Source organism: Podarcis gaigeae (genome assembly GCF_964106915.1).
Source record: "Podarcis gaigeae genome assembly, chromosome: Z".
In the NCBI taxonomy this organism is placed as follows: Eukaryota; Metazoa; Chordata; class Lepidosauria; order Squamata; family Lacertidae; genus Podarcis; species Podarcis gaigeae.
Genome location: NC_139691.1, coordinates 46,770,486 through 46,788,473, shown reverse-complemented (window position 1 = coordinate 46,788,473; position 17,988 = coordinate 46,770,486). Strand labels below are relative to the sequence as shown.

General features: G+C 44.4%; 1 protein-coding gene and 1 long non-coding RNA gene across 2 annotated transcripts in view; both read left to right on the top strand.

Moving 5' to 3' along the window:
• Positions 1-826: 826 nt before the first annotated feature.
• On the top strand, positions 827-2,634 carry LOC310836161. Its single transcript, XR_014559894.1, has 2 exons — positions 827-1,131; positions 1,267-2,634. It is a non-coding gene; the product is annotated as an uncharacterized lncRNA (long non-coding RNA).
• Positions 2,635-8,021: 5,387 nt separating this feature from the next.
• The window catches only part of LOC310836930 (transmembrane 9 superfamily member 2-like), a 55,605-nt gene continuing 45,638 nt past the window's right edge, over positions 8,022-17,988 (top strand). Inside the window, exon 1 of the mRNA XM_083722891.1 lies at positions 8,022-8,353. Within this exon, the coding sequence (XP_083579017.1) occupies positions 8,216-8,353 (138 nt within the window). The 5' untranslated portion in view covers positions 8,022-8,215. The remainder of the gene's footprint in view (positions 8,354-17,988) is intronic.

Genomic DNA, 17,988 nt, shown 5'->3' with positions numbered 1-17,988 from the left:
TCAGAGGTGCAAGGGGTTGCCAAGGACATGAGACTTCTGAAAACCAATGACCCTCTGCATCCCCTAGGCACTGCACCGAGGCATTTTGGCCCAACCCCTTTGTACCCAGAGGAAGATCTTCTTTGCTCCTGGGACCAGGAGGAAATACAGTATTCAAATGTGGAGCAAGGTGGCCAGAGAAGCTCCCTACCCCAACTGCTGGATCTCCACTCACACACCAAGTCACCAGAGGCAAGGCCTGCTCTTGGTAGCAGTGGCTGTGACCTTGGACCAATACTCCACAGGGGACATCACTTCCTGGAACCTGACAGCCCTGAACCTTACCCATCAATACCTGTACTTGATGGGACCCACAAAAGGACCCCTCTGCCACCTCTTCACAGGGGAAGGAACCCCTGTTGGGAAAAGCACCTGTGACATAAACCTTGAGATCTTGTTCACAGGGCAAGTGACTGTCTCTAACATCACTCAGTCTAGGACTTACCCAGACCTCACCAGTGCACTGAAGGAGGCCATGGGCCAACTGGCAGCCAGATTACCCCAACACCATGCTTCTCCAAGCCTTTGCTTCCAGAAGTGAGCAATAAGGGGGAAAGAGTCTCAGTACCCTAAGGGGAGAAAAGGAGGTATAGACGAAAGATGGATAAAATAAATTTGACTGTGGGACTTAAGGCAATGCCCAGGAAACTCAGCGTACCCGAGAGAGGTTTGGAACTTTGTACAGTGGTATCTCAGGTTACATATGCTTCAGGTTACAGACTCCGCTAACCCAGAAATAGTGCTTCAGGATAAGAGCAGAAATCGTGCGGCAGCGGGAGGCCCCATTAGCTAAAGTGGTGCTTCAGGTTAAGAACAGTTTCAGGTTAAGTACAGACCTCCGGAACGAATTAAGTACTAACCTGAGGTACCATTGTATCCCTGCTGAGGAGTTTTTGGAATATCACTTTGGGCAATGTTTTACCCTCTCTCTATACCATTGTTGAAAATATTGTAAAGACCATACTGAAGGTACTGAACCAGTAAATGTGCGACGTGCATTGCCCCACCGCCACTGCCTCAGTCAGAGGTTGTAAATGGAAACTGAATAAGAGGCTGAAGATTGAGGAAAGAGAGAAGAACTTAGAGGGGGAGGCAGTGGCGTAGCGTGGGGGGTCGGCCGCACTGGGCGCAACATCTGGGAGTTAGGGTTAGGGGGTGCAAATCCACGGGTTAGGGGGCGCAAATTACTTGCCTTGCTGACAACCCACGCTATGCCCCTGGGGGGAGGTGCTCAATGTCTTTTTATTTTTTTAAAAAAAGAAAAGAGGATCTCTCCAGGACTTGGAGGAGACAAACTACCGGGGGATATATGGGGTTAGATGCAGTCAGATTGTACCCTGAAAATTAGTGATTATTATGTATGTTCTTGGGTATTTAATTATGTGTAGCATTTTCTAAGTAGGGAGATTCAATATAAGGAAACCATCTAGATAAGGAGGAAGGAACATTTTTAAAAGGTACTTAAGAGGAAATTAAGGAAAGGAGGTCAGAGACGTCCGCTGGTGGAAGGGGGAATAGCAGCTAAGAGAACAAATTTATTGAGTTTATTGGTTAACAAGGTAACATACGACCCCTAGTGGGGATATATGAAACAACATTTAAAAAACCCACCAACCTAAAGGAAACATGAAACATAAAGGATTAAAAGTATTGAAACAACAAAATTTTGAATCAGCAAACAAAACTGGGGAACTGCTGGCTTGGCAATTAAGGAAAAAACAAAGCCAAAATATTATAAATAAAATAAAAGACAATTTACTGAAGCGTCTTAACCTGAAGCGTATGTAACCCGAGGTACCACTGTATTAGAAACTGCAGTACTACAAAATAATATAAAAACATTGTCTAAAACTTATGAGTTTCTACTAGAATGGCACACAAAAGACGAAGAAATTAAGGATGCTATGACCAAATGGGCAATGGATATAGGACATAATACTGAATATGAAAAACGATCAAAATTATGGAATACAGGGTTAAAATTCACAGCATGTACATCATTAAAAGAAAATCTGTTAAAAATGATGTATAGGTGGTACCTTACTCCAACCCAACTAACAAGGATGCATAAAAAAGGAAGTAAAAATTGTTGGAAATGTGGGGTGAAAGAAGGCAGGTTTTTTTTCACATGTGGTGGTTATGCGACAAGGTGAAAACGTACTGGGATAACATATATAACAAATTAAAGAAGATCTTCAGATACACATTTCAGAAAAAACCGGAAGCATTCTTGTTAGGTATGGTTGGAAAAGATATTGCAAAGAGTCATCAGAAATTGTTATTATATGCAACAACAGCAGCGAGATTATTGCTAGCACAGGTTTGGAAACAACAGCAATTGCCAACAGTGGAAGATTGGCAACAGAAGGTAATGGAGTACACAGAAACAGCTAAATTAACTGGGAAAATTCGACAATAGGGCGATGAAACATTTCAAAAAGAATGGAAGAAATTTATGGTGTACATAGGAAAGATTTGTATGAAATAGAAAAACCAGCAGAATAGAAATAAGCCTCATAATGTGTAACACAAATATTTTTATTGGAACACAAAAAGTACAATGTTATCAATATAACCAAATGTATTTACAAATAGTATATGGATAGACAACCACAATATGAAAATAAAAATTGTAAGTATAAAAGGGTTTATATACTCATAGACAATTCACAGACAATTGACTAATCAGAATAATAACATTTAGAATGGATAAATACAATGCGAAAAATTAGAAGTGACATAAAGAAGCCAGAAGAAGGAAGGAGGGAAGTCAGCTTGCAGGAGCAAACTATAAATGTACAATGTAATATATGTATTTAAAGTATGAAGTATGTAAAACTAATAAAGATTATATTAAAGAAAGAAAGAAATTTATTCAGGAAAGCGACCAAATCACAGAATCTCTGGTGACGGAACTCTTAGATGTAAGACAGCTCAGCTTACACAACAGGCTTGCTCTTCATTTTTTGCTTGCAGATTGGGGCGGGACATGTGCCTTAATTGGTTCAGAATGCTGTACCTATGTGACGGACCAATCCCTGAACATTATGGGATATTTAAATGCCATACATGAATGAGCGGGTAAACTAATGGACATAAAACATGAAGGGCTGTTGGACTATAATTTACGGGATTGGTTACCAAACTAGGCTGGCTCAGGCAACTCCTTAAATGGATCTTATTTACTGTAGTTGTGGTTGTACTATGTATATTGCTGTTTTGTTGTGCTGCACACTGTTTAAATCAGGCATGGCCAAACTTGGCCCTCCAGATGTTTTGAGGCTACAATTCCCATCATCCCTGACCACTGGTCCTGTTAGCTAGGGATGATGGGAGTTGTAGTCCCAAAACATCTGGAGGGCTGAGTTTGCCTTTGCCTGGTCTAAATCCATGTTGCTCTCTCTTGTGCTGTACTGCCCAACACCCTAGTTGTAGTGCCTTACCCTTCAGAGCTTACTCCCGTTCCCCGACCGCAGCCACCTTCCCTGAATATGTGCAGATGCAACACCTGGGTGAGGGAGAATATGTGATTTTTAGAGAACTTTAGTGGTGCGGAGAAAGCATTTGCGGTTCTTTCAGAACCTTAAGCAAATCTATCTTCCGAAAGGGGAGCTGTTACGGAATTACTGGGGGGGGGGCACACAAGCGAGAGCCCAGTTCCGTTTCAGGTCTTACCATACCCAGAGAACCTTCCACACACACTTAGGGCATGAGACAATGAGCTCAAGAAAGCCCTCGTCGCAGCAAGCATAACGTATATTTCGTTAATAAAGACTCGGCTTCCTTCTTATAATTGAAACCTGTACCAATACAAACAAAGGCTTGCGAATGAACTCTGTTTTTGCATGTCACCACATGAGGACCAATGAGGAGTGTTGAAATTTGACAGTCAGCCAATAGCGTGTAAGCAAATAGCGGCCTCTAGTGGACAGACTATTTTTCCTCATAAGCTGCCTTTCTCTTACCATTCTGCAAGGTAGCTCAGCTCGAGCTTTTGCCCGCTTGATTAAGCAGCTGAGTGGCCGCCTGCTGCAAGAACAATGGACAACCCATTATTAACAACCCATTACCTGGCTTCGATAGCTCAAAAACTGTTACATTGTTAATCAATGAAAGGTCTGTAGGCAATGAAACAGTTCAACGCATCATCAGAGATCTACAACCTCTCCTAGACAATGACAGTTCTCTTTCTCAAGCTCTGGGAGGAAGACCTTTCATTGCCTACAGACAGCCACCCAATCTTAAACAACTCCTCACCCACAATAGTACAACAACCAGACTTAACATGGGCACTGGTACCAGAGCCTGCAATAAACCCAGATCCCAACTTTGCTGCCACATACACCCGGACAACACCATTACTGGCCCCAACAACATCAAACATACCATCTCAGGACTATTTAATTGCTCATCTTCTAACATTGTGTATACTATCAAATGCCAACAGTGCCTTTCAGCTCTCTATATTGGACAAACAGGACAAACCTTACGCCAAAGGATAAATGGACATAAATCTGACACCAGGAATCACAAGACAGAGAAACCAGTAGGAGAACACTTCAGTCTCCCAGGACATTCTATACAAGATCTCAAAGTAGCTGTCTTATTACAAAAGAATCTCAGAAATAGACTGGAAAGAGAAGTTGCTGAATTGCAACTTATTACCAAACTTAAAACCATGGAGAGACCTGGTCTGAATAGAGACATTGGATTCTTATCTCATCATACATATACATTATACATATATAAAGCTATTTTTAGCCATCTCACCCCTTGCTTTTTCCTGTAAGACCAATTGCAGACGTTAACAGTCGTCAACAGGTTTACCACACCTACCAGCCAATCACCCATTCCCACCCCCCTTCTGAGTAATACCCCTCCCCACCCTCTCACTATATATAAGGGTTTGATGACTTCTGTTTCAGTGTATCTGAAGAAGTGTGCATGCACACAAAAGCTCATACCAATAACAAACTTAGTTGGTCTCTAAGGTGCTACTGGAAGGAATCCATCCCCTTGATCATTTGCGTTGCCCTTTTCTGAGCCTTTTCCAGCTCTACAATATCCTTTTTGAGGCGAGGCAACCAGAACTATAACAGTTCTGTGCAGAACTATGCAGCTACACCAGAGGTTTTGTACCTTCTTTGAGTCCACAGCTCCCTTGACCAACTACATTCTTTCTGCAGCACCCCTGTGGGGCTCAGGAGCCCAGTTCTGTCACCCCTTGCCTGAAGAGCTGGCAGCCTCTCACCCTTTATTGAACTCCTCTCGCCTCTCCTTGGGAGTCCTCTGGGCAGCTGCTGCTGCCACCCTGGTCTCTGAGCTGCCCCCCTCCCCCAAGAGAGGTGTCCCCAGCGATCTGGAACTTCCCAACATTCATGTCCATTCCCAACAGCAAGGGCTGGTGGGCTAGCTGGCTTGGCTCCCTTGCTTGCTTACTCCAAGGCCACCTCAGCTCCTGGCAACCAGCACTCCCTGGCCAGCCCCAGAGACACCATTCACCTGCAGAGCTTGTAGCCAGGGCTGCTGCAACAAACAGCTGTGCAAGCCTTTGGGAAGCAGAGATGCGAGAGGGCATCAGAGGAGGGAGCGAAGGAAAGAGGGACAAAGACTAGTGTTGCCCACAGCACCCCTGACCATCCTTCAAGGCACCCCAGGGTGCCACGGCACACTGGTTGAAAACCACTGAGTTGCACCATAGTTTTGTATGGAGGAGGAAGCTTAAACTCCTCTCCCCTAAGTAAGACGACAGGACGATGGGGGCTAGCTGAGGCCAGATTGAAATTAATGGGGAATTGCCCCATTTTCCTTAATGGACTACTCTTCACTGGCTGGCAGGTATATATTAGTATCATTCCCCCACCCCAGAATAGAATTGTAGAGTTAGAAGAGGCCATTTAGTTCAGGGGTCTAAATGTTTACCAGCCGTGGGCCAGATCACTCCCACGGAGATTGTCCGTGGGCCGGACTGGCGCAGTGAGACGCCGGAAATCGCGTATGTGCAGAAGTGATTTTCAGTGCCTGGCCATGCGCCAACGCGATTTCCAGTATCTGCGTGTGCACAGATGCGATTTCCTGCGCTGCTTGATGAGTCCTCGCACTGCGCTGCGCTGGTTTAGCACAGCATGCAGGGGTCTTGCCAAGTGGGTGGCTCGGTTCAGGGGCAGTTCGGGGGCCGGTAAAACAGTCTTTGTGGGCCGCATCCAGCCCATGGGCTGCATGTTGCCGACCCCTGATCTAGTTCATCTAGTCCAACTAGATGTTTGCATATATAAGTACATGTGGCATGTAGTGAGAAACCTGCAAGCAGGATCTGAGCACAAAGTACTATCCTGTCCAGTAGTTACCAGCAACTGATATTGAGAATCACCTTCCAGACTGAAGCTGTGGTCTGATATCCATTTACTAAGGAGTAAGCCCAAACTGAATGGGATTTACTGTTAAGTAGACATGACTAGGATTGCAGTGCGTCACATTCATTTTAGCATCTTACAATTTCTACCAGCCATGAAGGCTATGCTCTGCCTCCATTGTTGGAAGCAGTATGTCTCTGAATGCCTGCTGCTGGGCATCAGTGTTAGCAGATCTTGCAGGTTGGGTGAATTGGATTGAAAAGATTGCTTACTCTGGAATTCAAAGGATTTATTCATGCAGGAACTATTTGCAGGATGAGTGGAGATGAGAGAGAGATGGCAGACATCTTGCCTCAACAAACTGGGAGAGAACAACAAACAATAAATGGCTCCACTTTTTGGGGTGGCATTCACTTAAATGAAGCAAAAACTACAAACAAATGCTGGCTAGATTGCAAGACAAACAGTGCCCTTGTGGGGCTTCGAGTAGCACATGCATAAACTAGAATGTGTTTGCTTTTCTTCAACACTCACAAGTGTGTGTGTAAGAAAATGTCCAACTAGGTGCACAGTGGCCAACTAGGTGCCCTTTATGGGAAACCAGGCAAGATGGGACCTGAGCACAAGAGCACTCTTTTGCCTTGGGGTTTTCAGCAAGATATTCAGAAGCATCACTGCCTCTGACAGCAGTGGCAGAGCATAGCCTCCATCATGACTAGTAGCTCCTTTTGGTAAGAGGACTGACTGCCCACCTAGAAATTATTTTATTAACTAAGAGTTATACAGCGGTACATCAGATTACATACACTTCAGGTTACATACGTTTCAGGTTACAGACTCTGCTAACCCAAAAACAGTACCTGTTTGCTTCAGGATGAGAATAGAAATTGTGTGGCGACAGCAGGAGGCCCCATTAGCTAAAGTGGTGCTTCAGGTTAAGAATAGTTTCAGGTTAAGAACGGACCTCCGGAACGAATTAAGTACTTAACCTGAGGTACCACTGTATCCTGCTTTATCAATGAAGCCCTCAAAGTGGTCCGGAGTATTTATAAAAGGCAGCAGGTGCATTATAAACCACACACACAAATCAGTCAGGAGCAGATGCTGGATGCTGTCTTCACATGCCTTCTCTTCCTCTCACTTATGGGACAGCCGATGTTAAATGGGCCATAGATACATATATGCACATACACATCTATGTAAATAAATACGTACAATTTAAATGTGCCTATTTCTATATATCTATCACATTTATTTATACTTGCTCCAATAAATTCAGGAAAGAATGCATGGTTCCCCTACATGTATTATTATATACTATATTTTGACACATAAGTATTAGCATGTTAATATTTATGTAAATAATTATACGCAATTTTAAATAATTATGCAATACACACACACACACATCTCCATATCTATATTTATATCTTGTATCAAATTATACCAGTCTGTACAAAAAAAGAAAGCAAACGTAAGCGGTGTGGGGGTGGGAGGAAGAAAGACCCCCCTTCTCTCGTTGCAAAGGTTTTGGACAAGGCAAGGGGGCGGGGCAAGATGCCCTCACCCAAGATGGCGTCGGCGGCGTTGTGTTCTGATCACGTGATCAGGCGGACCCCCCCCCCGCTCCTCCTCCTCCTCGAGCGCAAGGCGATTGTGACGAGGCCGCCGAGGAAGGCCCGCCCCTCCCCAGCGCTTACTCCCTCCTCCTCCTCCTGCGCGTGCGCTCTTTCCACCCCGGCTGGGCTTCCCTTTCCCCTCAGTGCCTAGCAAAAGAGCGGTGGTCGCCGGCCGGGCCGCGGGAAACAGCCGGAGCCGCCACGATGAGGAGCAGAGCGCCGCCGCTGCCTCTGGTTGTTCTGCTGCTGGGGGGCTGGGCGTCCCTGTGCGGCGCCTTCTACCTGCCGGGCTTGGCTCCTGTCAGCTTCTGCGACGAGGGAGGCGAGAAAGCCGGATGCAAGGTGTGTAGGAGAGGGAGGGGGGTCGAGAGGAGGAGCCCCTTCCTCGGGGTGGGGGAGGGGGGCACACACCGAGGCCCTCCCCTTTCCCCCACGTGTACCCCCCTTGCTCTAAACACCCCCCTCTTAAGCTTTTCTCCTGGGTGGGAAGAACCCCCCCCCCCACTGCCAAGCTTATCATTCCCTTTAAATAATTCATACGCAGTAGTAGTAGTAGTAGTTAATTCATGTGTATATATGTTCCTCTATAATATATTCATTTTCCCTGGCAAGGGGCTCAAGGCATCTTACCAATAAAAGCAGAAACAGATGAGAACCTAGGAAGAAACGATGGTTGTTGGTTTTTTTAATCATTAAATACCGATAGAACGAGCATTTAAATACACACATACACACTGGGAACTTGACTGGCAGAGCTTTTCCGGGTAGTGCAAGAACCCTTTTTTTACCCAGTCTGGTCTGAAGGAGTGGCAGGAAGGATGGTAGTAGCAGTTCTCTCCTGTGGAGTTTGCAAAGCATTTTGAAGGGTGAATTCGCTTTTGCATCCCCCGGGAACTTTGACTCAGCTGTTAGAGCAGATGAATCTCAAGGGGTGTCCGGAGCACCATCCAGTCCTGCTGTGTTGGATGAGTTTCAGTTGGTCAGCCATGGGCAAGGTGCTTGGGTCAGCCAAGGCGACTGCTTGTGCTCTGGGCGCTTGCCCCGCTTGTCCAGTTAAAAACCATCAGCTGTGCCCCTATCTGTACAAGGACAGCTTAACTTCCGTTGTCTGTCCTCTGCAAACCTCTAGGCTGGATTACTGCAATGCATTATTATTATTATTATTATTATTATTATTATTATTATTATTATTATTGCTGCCCACAAAGACTGTTCAGAAACTTCGGCTGGTGCAGAATTCATTAGCCAGGTTACTCACTGGGGCAAAACACCTTGAGCGTATTACATGAATCTTGGTCCAACTGCACCGGCTGCCAATTAGTTTCTGGGCCCAATTCACCTCTTCCCATGGCATATTAACAGATTAGGACGCTTTGATCATTCTGAGGCCCTTCTCATGTGCATCCTCCATGAGAGGTCAGGAGGGTGGCAATACAGTAATGGGCCTTTTCTGCAGTGGCTCCCTGTTTAAGGAATGCTCTCCTCAGGGAGGCTCACCTGGTGCCTTAATTACGTATTTTTAGGCACCTGGTGAAAACACTTCTTTATAACCAGTCCTTTGGCTGATTAACATTCTATGGACTATTAAATGTGCTTGTGGGAGGGGGTTATTGGTTTGTTGTGCTTGTTTTCTTATGTATTTTGTATATTTGTGTTGTGAGCCAGGCTGTGATCTTTGGATGAAGGGCAGTATACAAATTTAATAAATAAAAATGTATTCAGCGTACATAGGTGTGCACAATGCTTTACAGGGTGAATAAAAATCAATGATTTTTTTAAATCAGATTTTTAAATTTTAAATTGGATTTTTTTGATTTAAATAGTTTTTTTTAAAATTTAAATCGGATTTTTAAAAAGTTAAATCGGATTTTTAAAATAAAATGCTTTTGGAGGAAAAATCTTTCTAAAGATAGTTTTCTGTTTAAGTTACATCATAGTCCAAAGGCTATTCAACAGGAAAGAAGAATTTGTTTTAAGTTTTTCATGTGTGCTAAAACTCAATCTGAGGTTTTTTTAAAATAAAAAAATTGTTTAACCACATCAGTTAACAAACATGGATACATATGCTGTAATGTTATTGTTTTTGTTAAATAAATTGTTTAAATTATTATTAAGAAAAATATTATTTTTCCCTTTCCAATAAAGTATGGCAGAAAAGTTGTCCAAATATAAACAGTTAACATTTTAAGCCTCACAATAATTTCATAACTATCTGTCTATGTATTTCTAATAGTATAACCAAATCATTTTTTTTATATAACTGTAAAAACTACTCTGAAAATTTATTATTTCAAAAATGAAACCTTCATCTGGTTGTAAATATTAAGATTATACCAGCAAGAATGAGTCTTTCTTTAAAAAAATTATTTAAACCAACTCTTACTGACTAGTGATTTAAATTATGATATAAATTGATTGGATTTAAATCAAATCCACCCTGATGCTTTATTTAACCATTTCCCCCCCCAGTAAAATCGTTTGAAACCAGATATGTATGTATGTATGTACCAGTACGTATAGAACCAGCAGGCCTTTGCAGCTCCTCAGTTTTTATTTTTTGATTAGCCAGTTTCCTCAAATGGTTATCTGCTTTTAAAAAAAAGATTGTGTTCTATGTTTTAACGTTGTACACTGTCCCAATATTTTCTGTACAGTGTAGTGGCAGAGCGGACATAGTTTTGTGTTCCAAAATATTCTTCAGAATATGGAATTTACTGTAGATTCTGACGTGTAAGACGACCTTTTAACCCCGGAAAAGAGGTTAAAAAGTCAGGGGTCGTCTTATATGCCGGGTATGGCTGCAGTGGGTGGTGGGTTCCGTGCCGGGATGAGGCTAGGCCAGCTTCGCTGGGTGACTTCCTCCCGGCGCGGAACCCGTTGGCTACTGCTGCTGCGGCGGCAGCTTCGCTGGGCAGCAGCAGTGGGCGGCGAGCTCTGCTCCGCGCCGGGAGGAAGCCTCCCAGAGAAGCTGGCTTAGCATCACTGGGCAGCATCACCGGGCAGCTTCATCCCAGCGCGGAGCCCGCTGCCCACTGTCGCTGCCCAGTGAAGCTGCCGAAGCATATAAGACAGCCCCCCAAATCGGCAGCTGCCAGTTTGGGCGGTCGTCTTATACGCCCAGTCGCCTAATACGTTGGAATCTACGGTAAATGAATCATTAGCTGCCAATTGTATGTGGTCTTTCCTTTATACTCTGAGAAGAAGTCTGACATGATTTTTTCTAAGTATATAAATATAAGATATACCGTAAATTTCGCTCCATAACACGCAGTTTTTCTCTCCTAGAAAGTAAGGGAAAATGTCTGTGCGTGTTATGGAGCGAATGCCTACAGATGGCGGGGGAATTTGCTGCAGTCGTGAGCAGTCCGTGGCTTGCTTTGAAACAGCAAAGCGGGTGTAAGCGGCTCCTGTCAGCTAGCGGAGCCGGGGAGGAGGGAGAGAAGCAGAGCGGGAGTTGGCTGCTTTAAAACAACCCCGTGCTCTCTGTCCCTGCCTGCATTTTTTTGCTGTCCGATTTTGGATTAGCCACTGTAGGGGCTGTGTGTGTGTGTGTGTGCTTGAGCTATCGTTCTCCTCCTCCTGCTTCCCCTTCACTCTCCCTGCGCCCCTGCGCTCTCCCTCCGACTTTAGAATTGACACTCTGTGTGTCTGTGTGTGTGTGAGGGCTCCTTCTCTTGCTTCCCGTTTACTCTCCCTGCGCCCCTGCGACTTTAGGATTGACACTCTGTGTGTCTGTGTGTGTGTGAGGGCTCCTTCTCCTTCTCTTGCTTCCATTCACTCTCCCTGCGCCCCTGCGCTCTCCCAGCGCCCTGCGACTTTAGGGCCAGTTCTCTCTCTCTCTCTCTCTCTGTGTGTGTTTTGACTTCACTGCGCTTGTTGGGGGAGAGTGTTGGTCGCAATTTTTCTTGATTTGTCTCAGAGTGGTTACTATCGTGGTTTTCTTGCCGGGGAGGAGGGAGAGAAGCAGAGCCTGCTTGTTTTAAAGGAGCAAAGCCGGAGAGGAGCCTCTCCTGCATTATTAGCAGCATCCTTCTCCACACACCCCACGTGTGCTCCTTGTCCCTTGAGTGTTTTTCCTTCCCTCCCCACTTAAAACGTGGTTACAAAGCACGGATCCACATGGATCCTCAGGATCTTTGTATTGGGCTACCCCAAACTCACTGTCAGATCACATGTCTGTGGCCACAGCATGAACCACAAAAATCATACAGCCACTGTTTCGTTTAGAATATTTTTTTCTTGTTTTCCTCCTCTAAAAACTGTGTGCGTGTTATGGTCAGGTGCGTGTTATAGAGCGAAAAATACGATATGCATATAATGTGTCCTTGAAACAACTCCAAGAAATGGGTCAGGCTAAATGATTTAGACTGTCCTAAGGCCCTTAGAGCTACCACTTGCCTCTGTGACTCCTTTTGCACCTTCAGTGGCCTAGCATGGAGTTAGTGGGAACATCAGACCTAGATACGAAATGTGGCCCTCCAGGCCTGTGCACCTGGCCCTTGAGACCCTCCAGGCCACACTCCCCAGTAGCCGTGCTTGCTTGCCTGGATGGAAGGTATAATTTGCATGCATTATTCTGCCCCCTCTTAGTTCTGTTTCCACTTGTCTTTGACTCCTGGGAGGCTCTTTGGTCGAAAAGGTTCATCGTCTCTGGCCTAGCAATTAGTAATAGAGCAAGGGAAATTCCCTCATTTCCTTTATCTCCACAATAGGGAATTTGTTTTCCTGCTAACGTTCACCTGTGTTGGTTGTGTGTCAGGTTGCTCTTGCAACCTTCAGATCTATAAGTGAGAGTTACAAGTTGGAATAGTGCTGAGGCAAATAATTAAGACGGTGGTATCTGCTTAAGGCTTTACCCCTGTGTAAACCCTCTTTTCCTACTTCAGTGTTTAAATTTATTGCGCCTCAATGACTCATTTCCTGTCTTCCCCTCATCCACCCACTGACCTTGAATAGATCTATTTTATGTCACACCCACAGTAGTGCAGGCTTAGGGAAGCCCTATTCCAACCAAACAGGGCATTTCCCCTCCCCTCTGTACAGCCCTATTCCTCTGTCTTGCTCTGAGAAAAAAAGTATGTATTCAAATTTAATTGCCACTCCACCTAGATATACTGCCCTACCCGCTTTTGACATTCAGTTGGCTATACAGTGGTACCTCGGGTTACATACGCTTCAGGTTACATACGCTTCAGGTTTCAGACTCTGCTAACCCAATAATTTTACCTTGGGTTAAGAAGAACTTTGCTTCAGGATGAGAACAGAAATCACGTGGCAGCGGCGGGAGGCCCCATTAGCTAAAGTGGTTCTTCAGGTTAAGAACAGTTTCAGGTTAAGAATGGACCTCCGGAACGAATTAAGTTCTTAACCGAGGTACCACTGTATATCTCATCCAGGCTTTTCTTTTTCTTTTTCTTTTTTGCAGTTTTTGCAAACTATTTTAATTAAAAGATTAATTCCTTGAATAAGTCCAGGGTCTGGCACATGATGAGATATACATTGGGGGGGGGGGAGGGGCAGGAAGAGAAAAACTACTTGGTTACAAGACCGCAATTCTCTCTCTCTTTTTTTAAGCGCTAATATTGAAATGGGGCAGCATGGAAGCGGAGGGGGTGAAGGAGGCAGCAGTCAGACCTTGTTTTGCATCACACAAACAAGATTGTTTTAGGAAAGAACATTCCCACCCCCTCCCAATGTGGAGCCTGCCCAAAATTTCATCATTGATACAAGCAAAAAATGCATGAATGAAGCAACAGGGAGGGGTTCTCAAGTACCGCTCATAATTCAGCCCCCACCAAATTGGGGCTCTACAGCGGCTTCGGACTACAACTCCCATCTCATCCAGGCTTTTCTAACGTGGGAAGCAGGTAGGACTTAACCTCTCCCAGTCGTGCACCTAATGGTTGGGATTGCATAAGATAAGAAGAGCCTGCTAATGTCCTATCTAGTCCTGCATCCAGATGCCTGTGGGAAGCTCTGAAGCCCAGGACCCGAGCACAAGAGCAGTCTCCCCCCTTGTGGTTTCTAGCAACTGGTATCTGGAATAATTAATTATTACCTCCAACTGGGGGGGTGGAGCAACTGATAGACTTATCCTGAATTTGTCCAATCCTCTTTTATTGCCTTCCAAGTTGGTGGCCATCGCTGCCTCCCGTGGGAACTAGTTCCATAGTTTAACTGTGCTGCGTGAAGAAGCATTTTATCTATCCTGAATCTTCCGACTTTTAGTGTTATGAGAGAGGAAGAAAGTCTAGCTACTTCTTCTATGACAGGCACATCCAGCTCCTGAGAGACTTTATACTCCCAGTATAAAAAAAACTGAGAGAGGCAAAAGTTGCTAGCAACTTTCCAAAACAATGAAGCCAACTAACATTGGAAGAAGACTAAAAAGGATCGCACTTATGACACGACGTAGGGACAGAGCGAAGGGGGCGGAAACATTCATTATACATTGCTTTTAATCCCGCAATCAATAAGGATCCTGTGATCGACCGCTATCACCCAGGGATCTACCTGTCGATTGCGGCTGACAAGTTGGACATCACTGCTCTATGCCATTCATAATTTTATACACGTCAATCATGTCAGCTCTTGCCTTTTCTCTAAACTAAAAAGTCACAAAAGTCACCTTCTCTTCATAGGGGAATTGCTCTTGGTTGCCCTTTTCTGAACCTAATTTACCTCACACAGCTCTGTTGTTATTATTGCTATTGTTATTTTATTTATCAGTTGCTTCCTGTGAAACATCTCAAAGTGGTTTCACAATTTGGTAAGAACATGTTGCTATGCGTTTGGTTGAGGGGGAGACTTGCCATAACCTCTAGAATAGATCATGGGTAGGCAAACTAAGGCCCGGGGGCCGGATCCGGCCCACGGGTGGTCTGGGAATCAGCGTGTTTTACATGAGTAGAATGTGTCCATTTATTTAAAAGGCATCTCTGGGTTATTTGTGGGGCCTGCCTGGTGTTTTTACACGATAGAAAGTGTGCTTTTATTTAAAATGCATCTCTGGGTTGTTTGTGGGGCATAGGAATTCGTTCATCCCCCCCCCATATAGTGTTCCCCCCCCCCCACAAGGTCAGTGGACCGGCTCCCTGCTGAAAAAGTTTGCTGACTCCTGCTCTAGATGTAGTAAAGAGCTAGAATTTGAGCAAACTCATAAGTTCATAAAGGAAGCAAGGTTTGGTTAATTAAAAAGCCAAGCATTTTAGGATCACAAGCCCAGGAAGCTTTACACAGCTAGCTGGGGATAAGCTAAGCACAGCTTTCTCCTGATTGAAGTGCAGAGTGTTTGATGATCGGGACATTTGCAGGGAAACCAAAATGCTTGTTTACAAAGTTATTGTACTACTGTATGCTTGTGAAAAATGGACCACTTATAAATGCCATCTCCAAGTCCTCAAAAAGATTCCATTAATGGTGTCCCTGAAAATTTTTGCACATCACTTGGGAAGACAGGCGAACTAATATCAGTGTACTGGAAGAAGCAAAGATCACCACTGTTGAAGCAATGATTTTTCAACATTGCTTTTTTGTTGGATTGGTCATGTAGTTTGGATGCCTGATTATCGTCTTCCAAAGCAACTACAGTACTCTATTCCAAACTTAAAAATGGAAAGCACAATGCTGGTGGTCAACAAAAGTTTAAAGTCTCTCTCAAGGTAAATCTAAAGAAATGTAGTATAAATAGCGAAAATTGGGAAACACTGGCCTACAAGTGCTCCAGCTGGAGAACAGACTTTACCAAAGATGTCATGGACTTTGAAGACGCTCGAACTCAGGATGAAAGGGAGAAATGTGCTTAGAGGAAGGCATGTTTGGCAAATCCTCACCGTGATCAACTCCTGCCTGGAAACCTATATCACCACTGTGGAAGGACGTGTGGATCCAGAATTGGCCTCCACGGTCAGTTATGGGCTCACTGTTAAGATTGTGTTCATGGAAGACAATCTTACTTGGCTAAGGAGTGATTGCCAAAGAAGTAAAAGAAGAAACTGTAAGGTCTGGCCTCCCTCCAACTAAACTTGGGTGTAAATATGTGAATGCCATATTTCTTAAAGCCAAGACAGCTTGTGCTGTGTCTTGATTCTCAAAGAAACACAGATCCTGTGTGAGTTCTTGGAACCTCCTGGAATCTTGCTACCACTCAGCTGAGAGTGAGGGGTGGTGGCATCCAACTTTTGCAGCAATATATAAAGCAGTTGCATTATATAAAAACTATTTCAGATTCAGTATAGGCACTGACTGGGATAACAGCCTCCACTTGGAAGGATTGTTTGAAGAGGCAAGTAGGTGCCGAAAAAGCAATTGAGAAAGTGCCTGTCTGAGATGTAATGGGAGCGAGTTCCAAAAGGGGAGGTGCCACCACACTAAAGGCCTGACTGACATTGCACAGAATAGCCCTCTTGAAAGGATGCTATCTGCAGGATGCCCTCTTTTGCAGAATGCAGTGATGGCTTGGGCATGTAAGGGATGAGATGGTCTTTTAGGTATCCTTGTCCCAAGCTGTATGAGACTGTGTACTTCAAAGCCAGCACTTTGAGCCTTCCCGTGGAGTTGATTATCTGCCAGTGCAATTTTTTCAGCAGCAGCATAACGTGATGGGGATACTCTGCTGCAGAGAGTGAAGGAGCTGCTGCATTTTGTACTGGCTGCAGTTTCCAGATTGACCTCAAGGGCAGCTCCACATAGAGCACATTGCAGTAATCCAATCTGGAGGTTACCTGGACATGGATGGCAGTGGCCAGGCTGTTAAATGAGAGAGGTAGTGTAGTTGCTGAGAGACTGAATCTGGTACTCCCTGGTTTGCATCTTGTCTCTGCCATGAAGCCTTGTGGCGTTCCTTAATCATTGCTATATTTAATTATTTATTTGAAGTGTTTCCCCTTGCTCTGCAGCTGGAGAAGTCTTCCAAAGCAGCTTACAAAGATTGATAACAAGGCAGTGCCTGCATTCAGGCATTCATTGTAAAGGATGCAGTTCAGTAAGAAAAGGGATGGGGCGGGGGGAGAAGCACACTCAGGTGCTAGTTTTTAGTTACAGAGCTTTTGTAAGGATCAGGTGAAAAGGAGAAACTGTTTAGGGAGAGGAGGAACCAAAAGTTTCAGGTGTCTCAGCAGAGTTGGTGGAATGGGCTTCTTTACCTTCTCTCTCCACCTTACATAGACTAATTTAAGAATTTAAATAATTATTTGTAGCAATCGGTTCTTTAAGAAACTGAATATTTTAATACATATTTTTAAAGCATTGTTACCTACTATCTTTATGTGTTTTATCTTGTTTTTTGTTACCCACCTCAGAAACTTGGCTGAAGGGCAACTTATGAATATATGAATAAAAATCCTGGTTCCTCCTTTGATTACTTTCCTTTAATAAGCTACCTGAATTTCCTCTGTATGCTACTGATACAGGAAGCAAGGCTGTATTTGTTTTACTACAGCAATTCAGCGAGAGTAACTGGTTGTGCTGGTACCAGGGGAAAAGGAGCCACATGACCCCCCCCAAAAAAACCTATTTGAGGTTTCCCCCTCTTTTATTCCCAGGCTACTTCTGGCTTCAGATTTATGGCAATGTAAATTCTGTGCATCATGGTTTCATGAGAGGCATTATATGATCAGGTGGATTGGAAGACTTAGTTTCAAATTATGTCTCTGCTTTGGGCCCACAAGGAATCCGATTCTGCTTATAAGAACATTGGAGCACAGCTGGATGGATCAGGCCAATGGCTCATCTAGTCCAGCATTCTGTTCTCATGGTGGCAGACTGGGTGCCTGTAGGAAACCCGCAAGTGGGACCCAAGCACAAGAGCACTCTGCTCCCCTGAGATTCCCAGCGGCTGGTATTCAGAGGCGTAGTCCCTCTGACATGATCGCTCAAGCTCATTAGTCTGTCTGAAATGGGAATGCTAACGAATGACCTGCTAGAGTTAACTGTGGGAGCACACAAATAAATACAACAAGATGCTGCTTGTGTAGAAG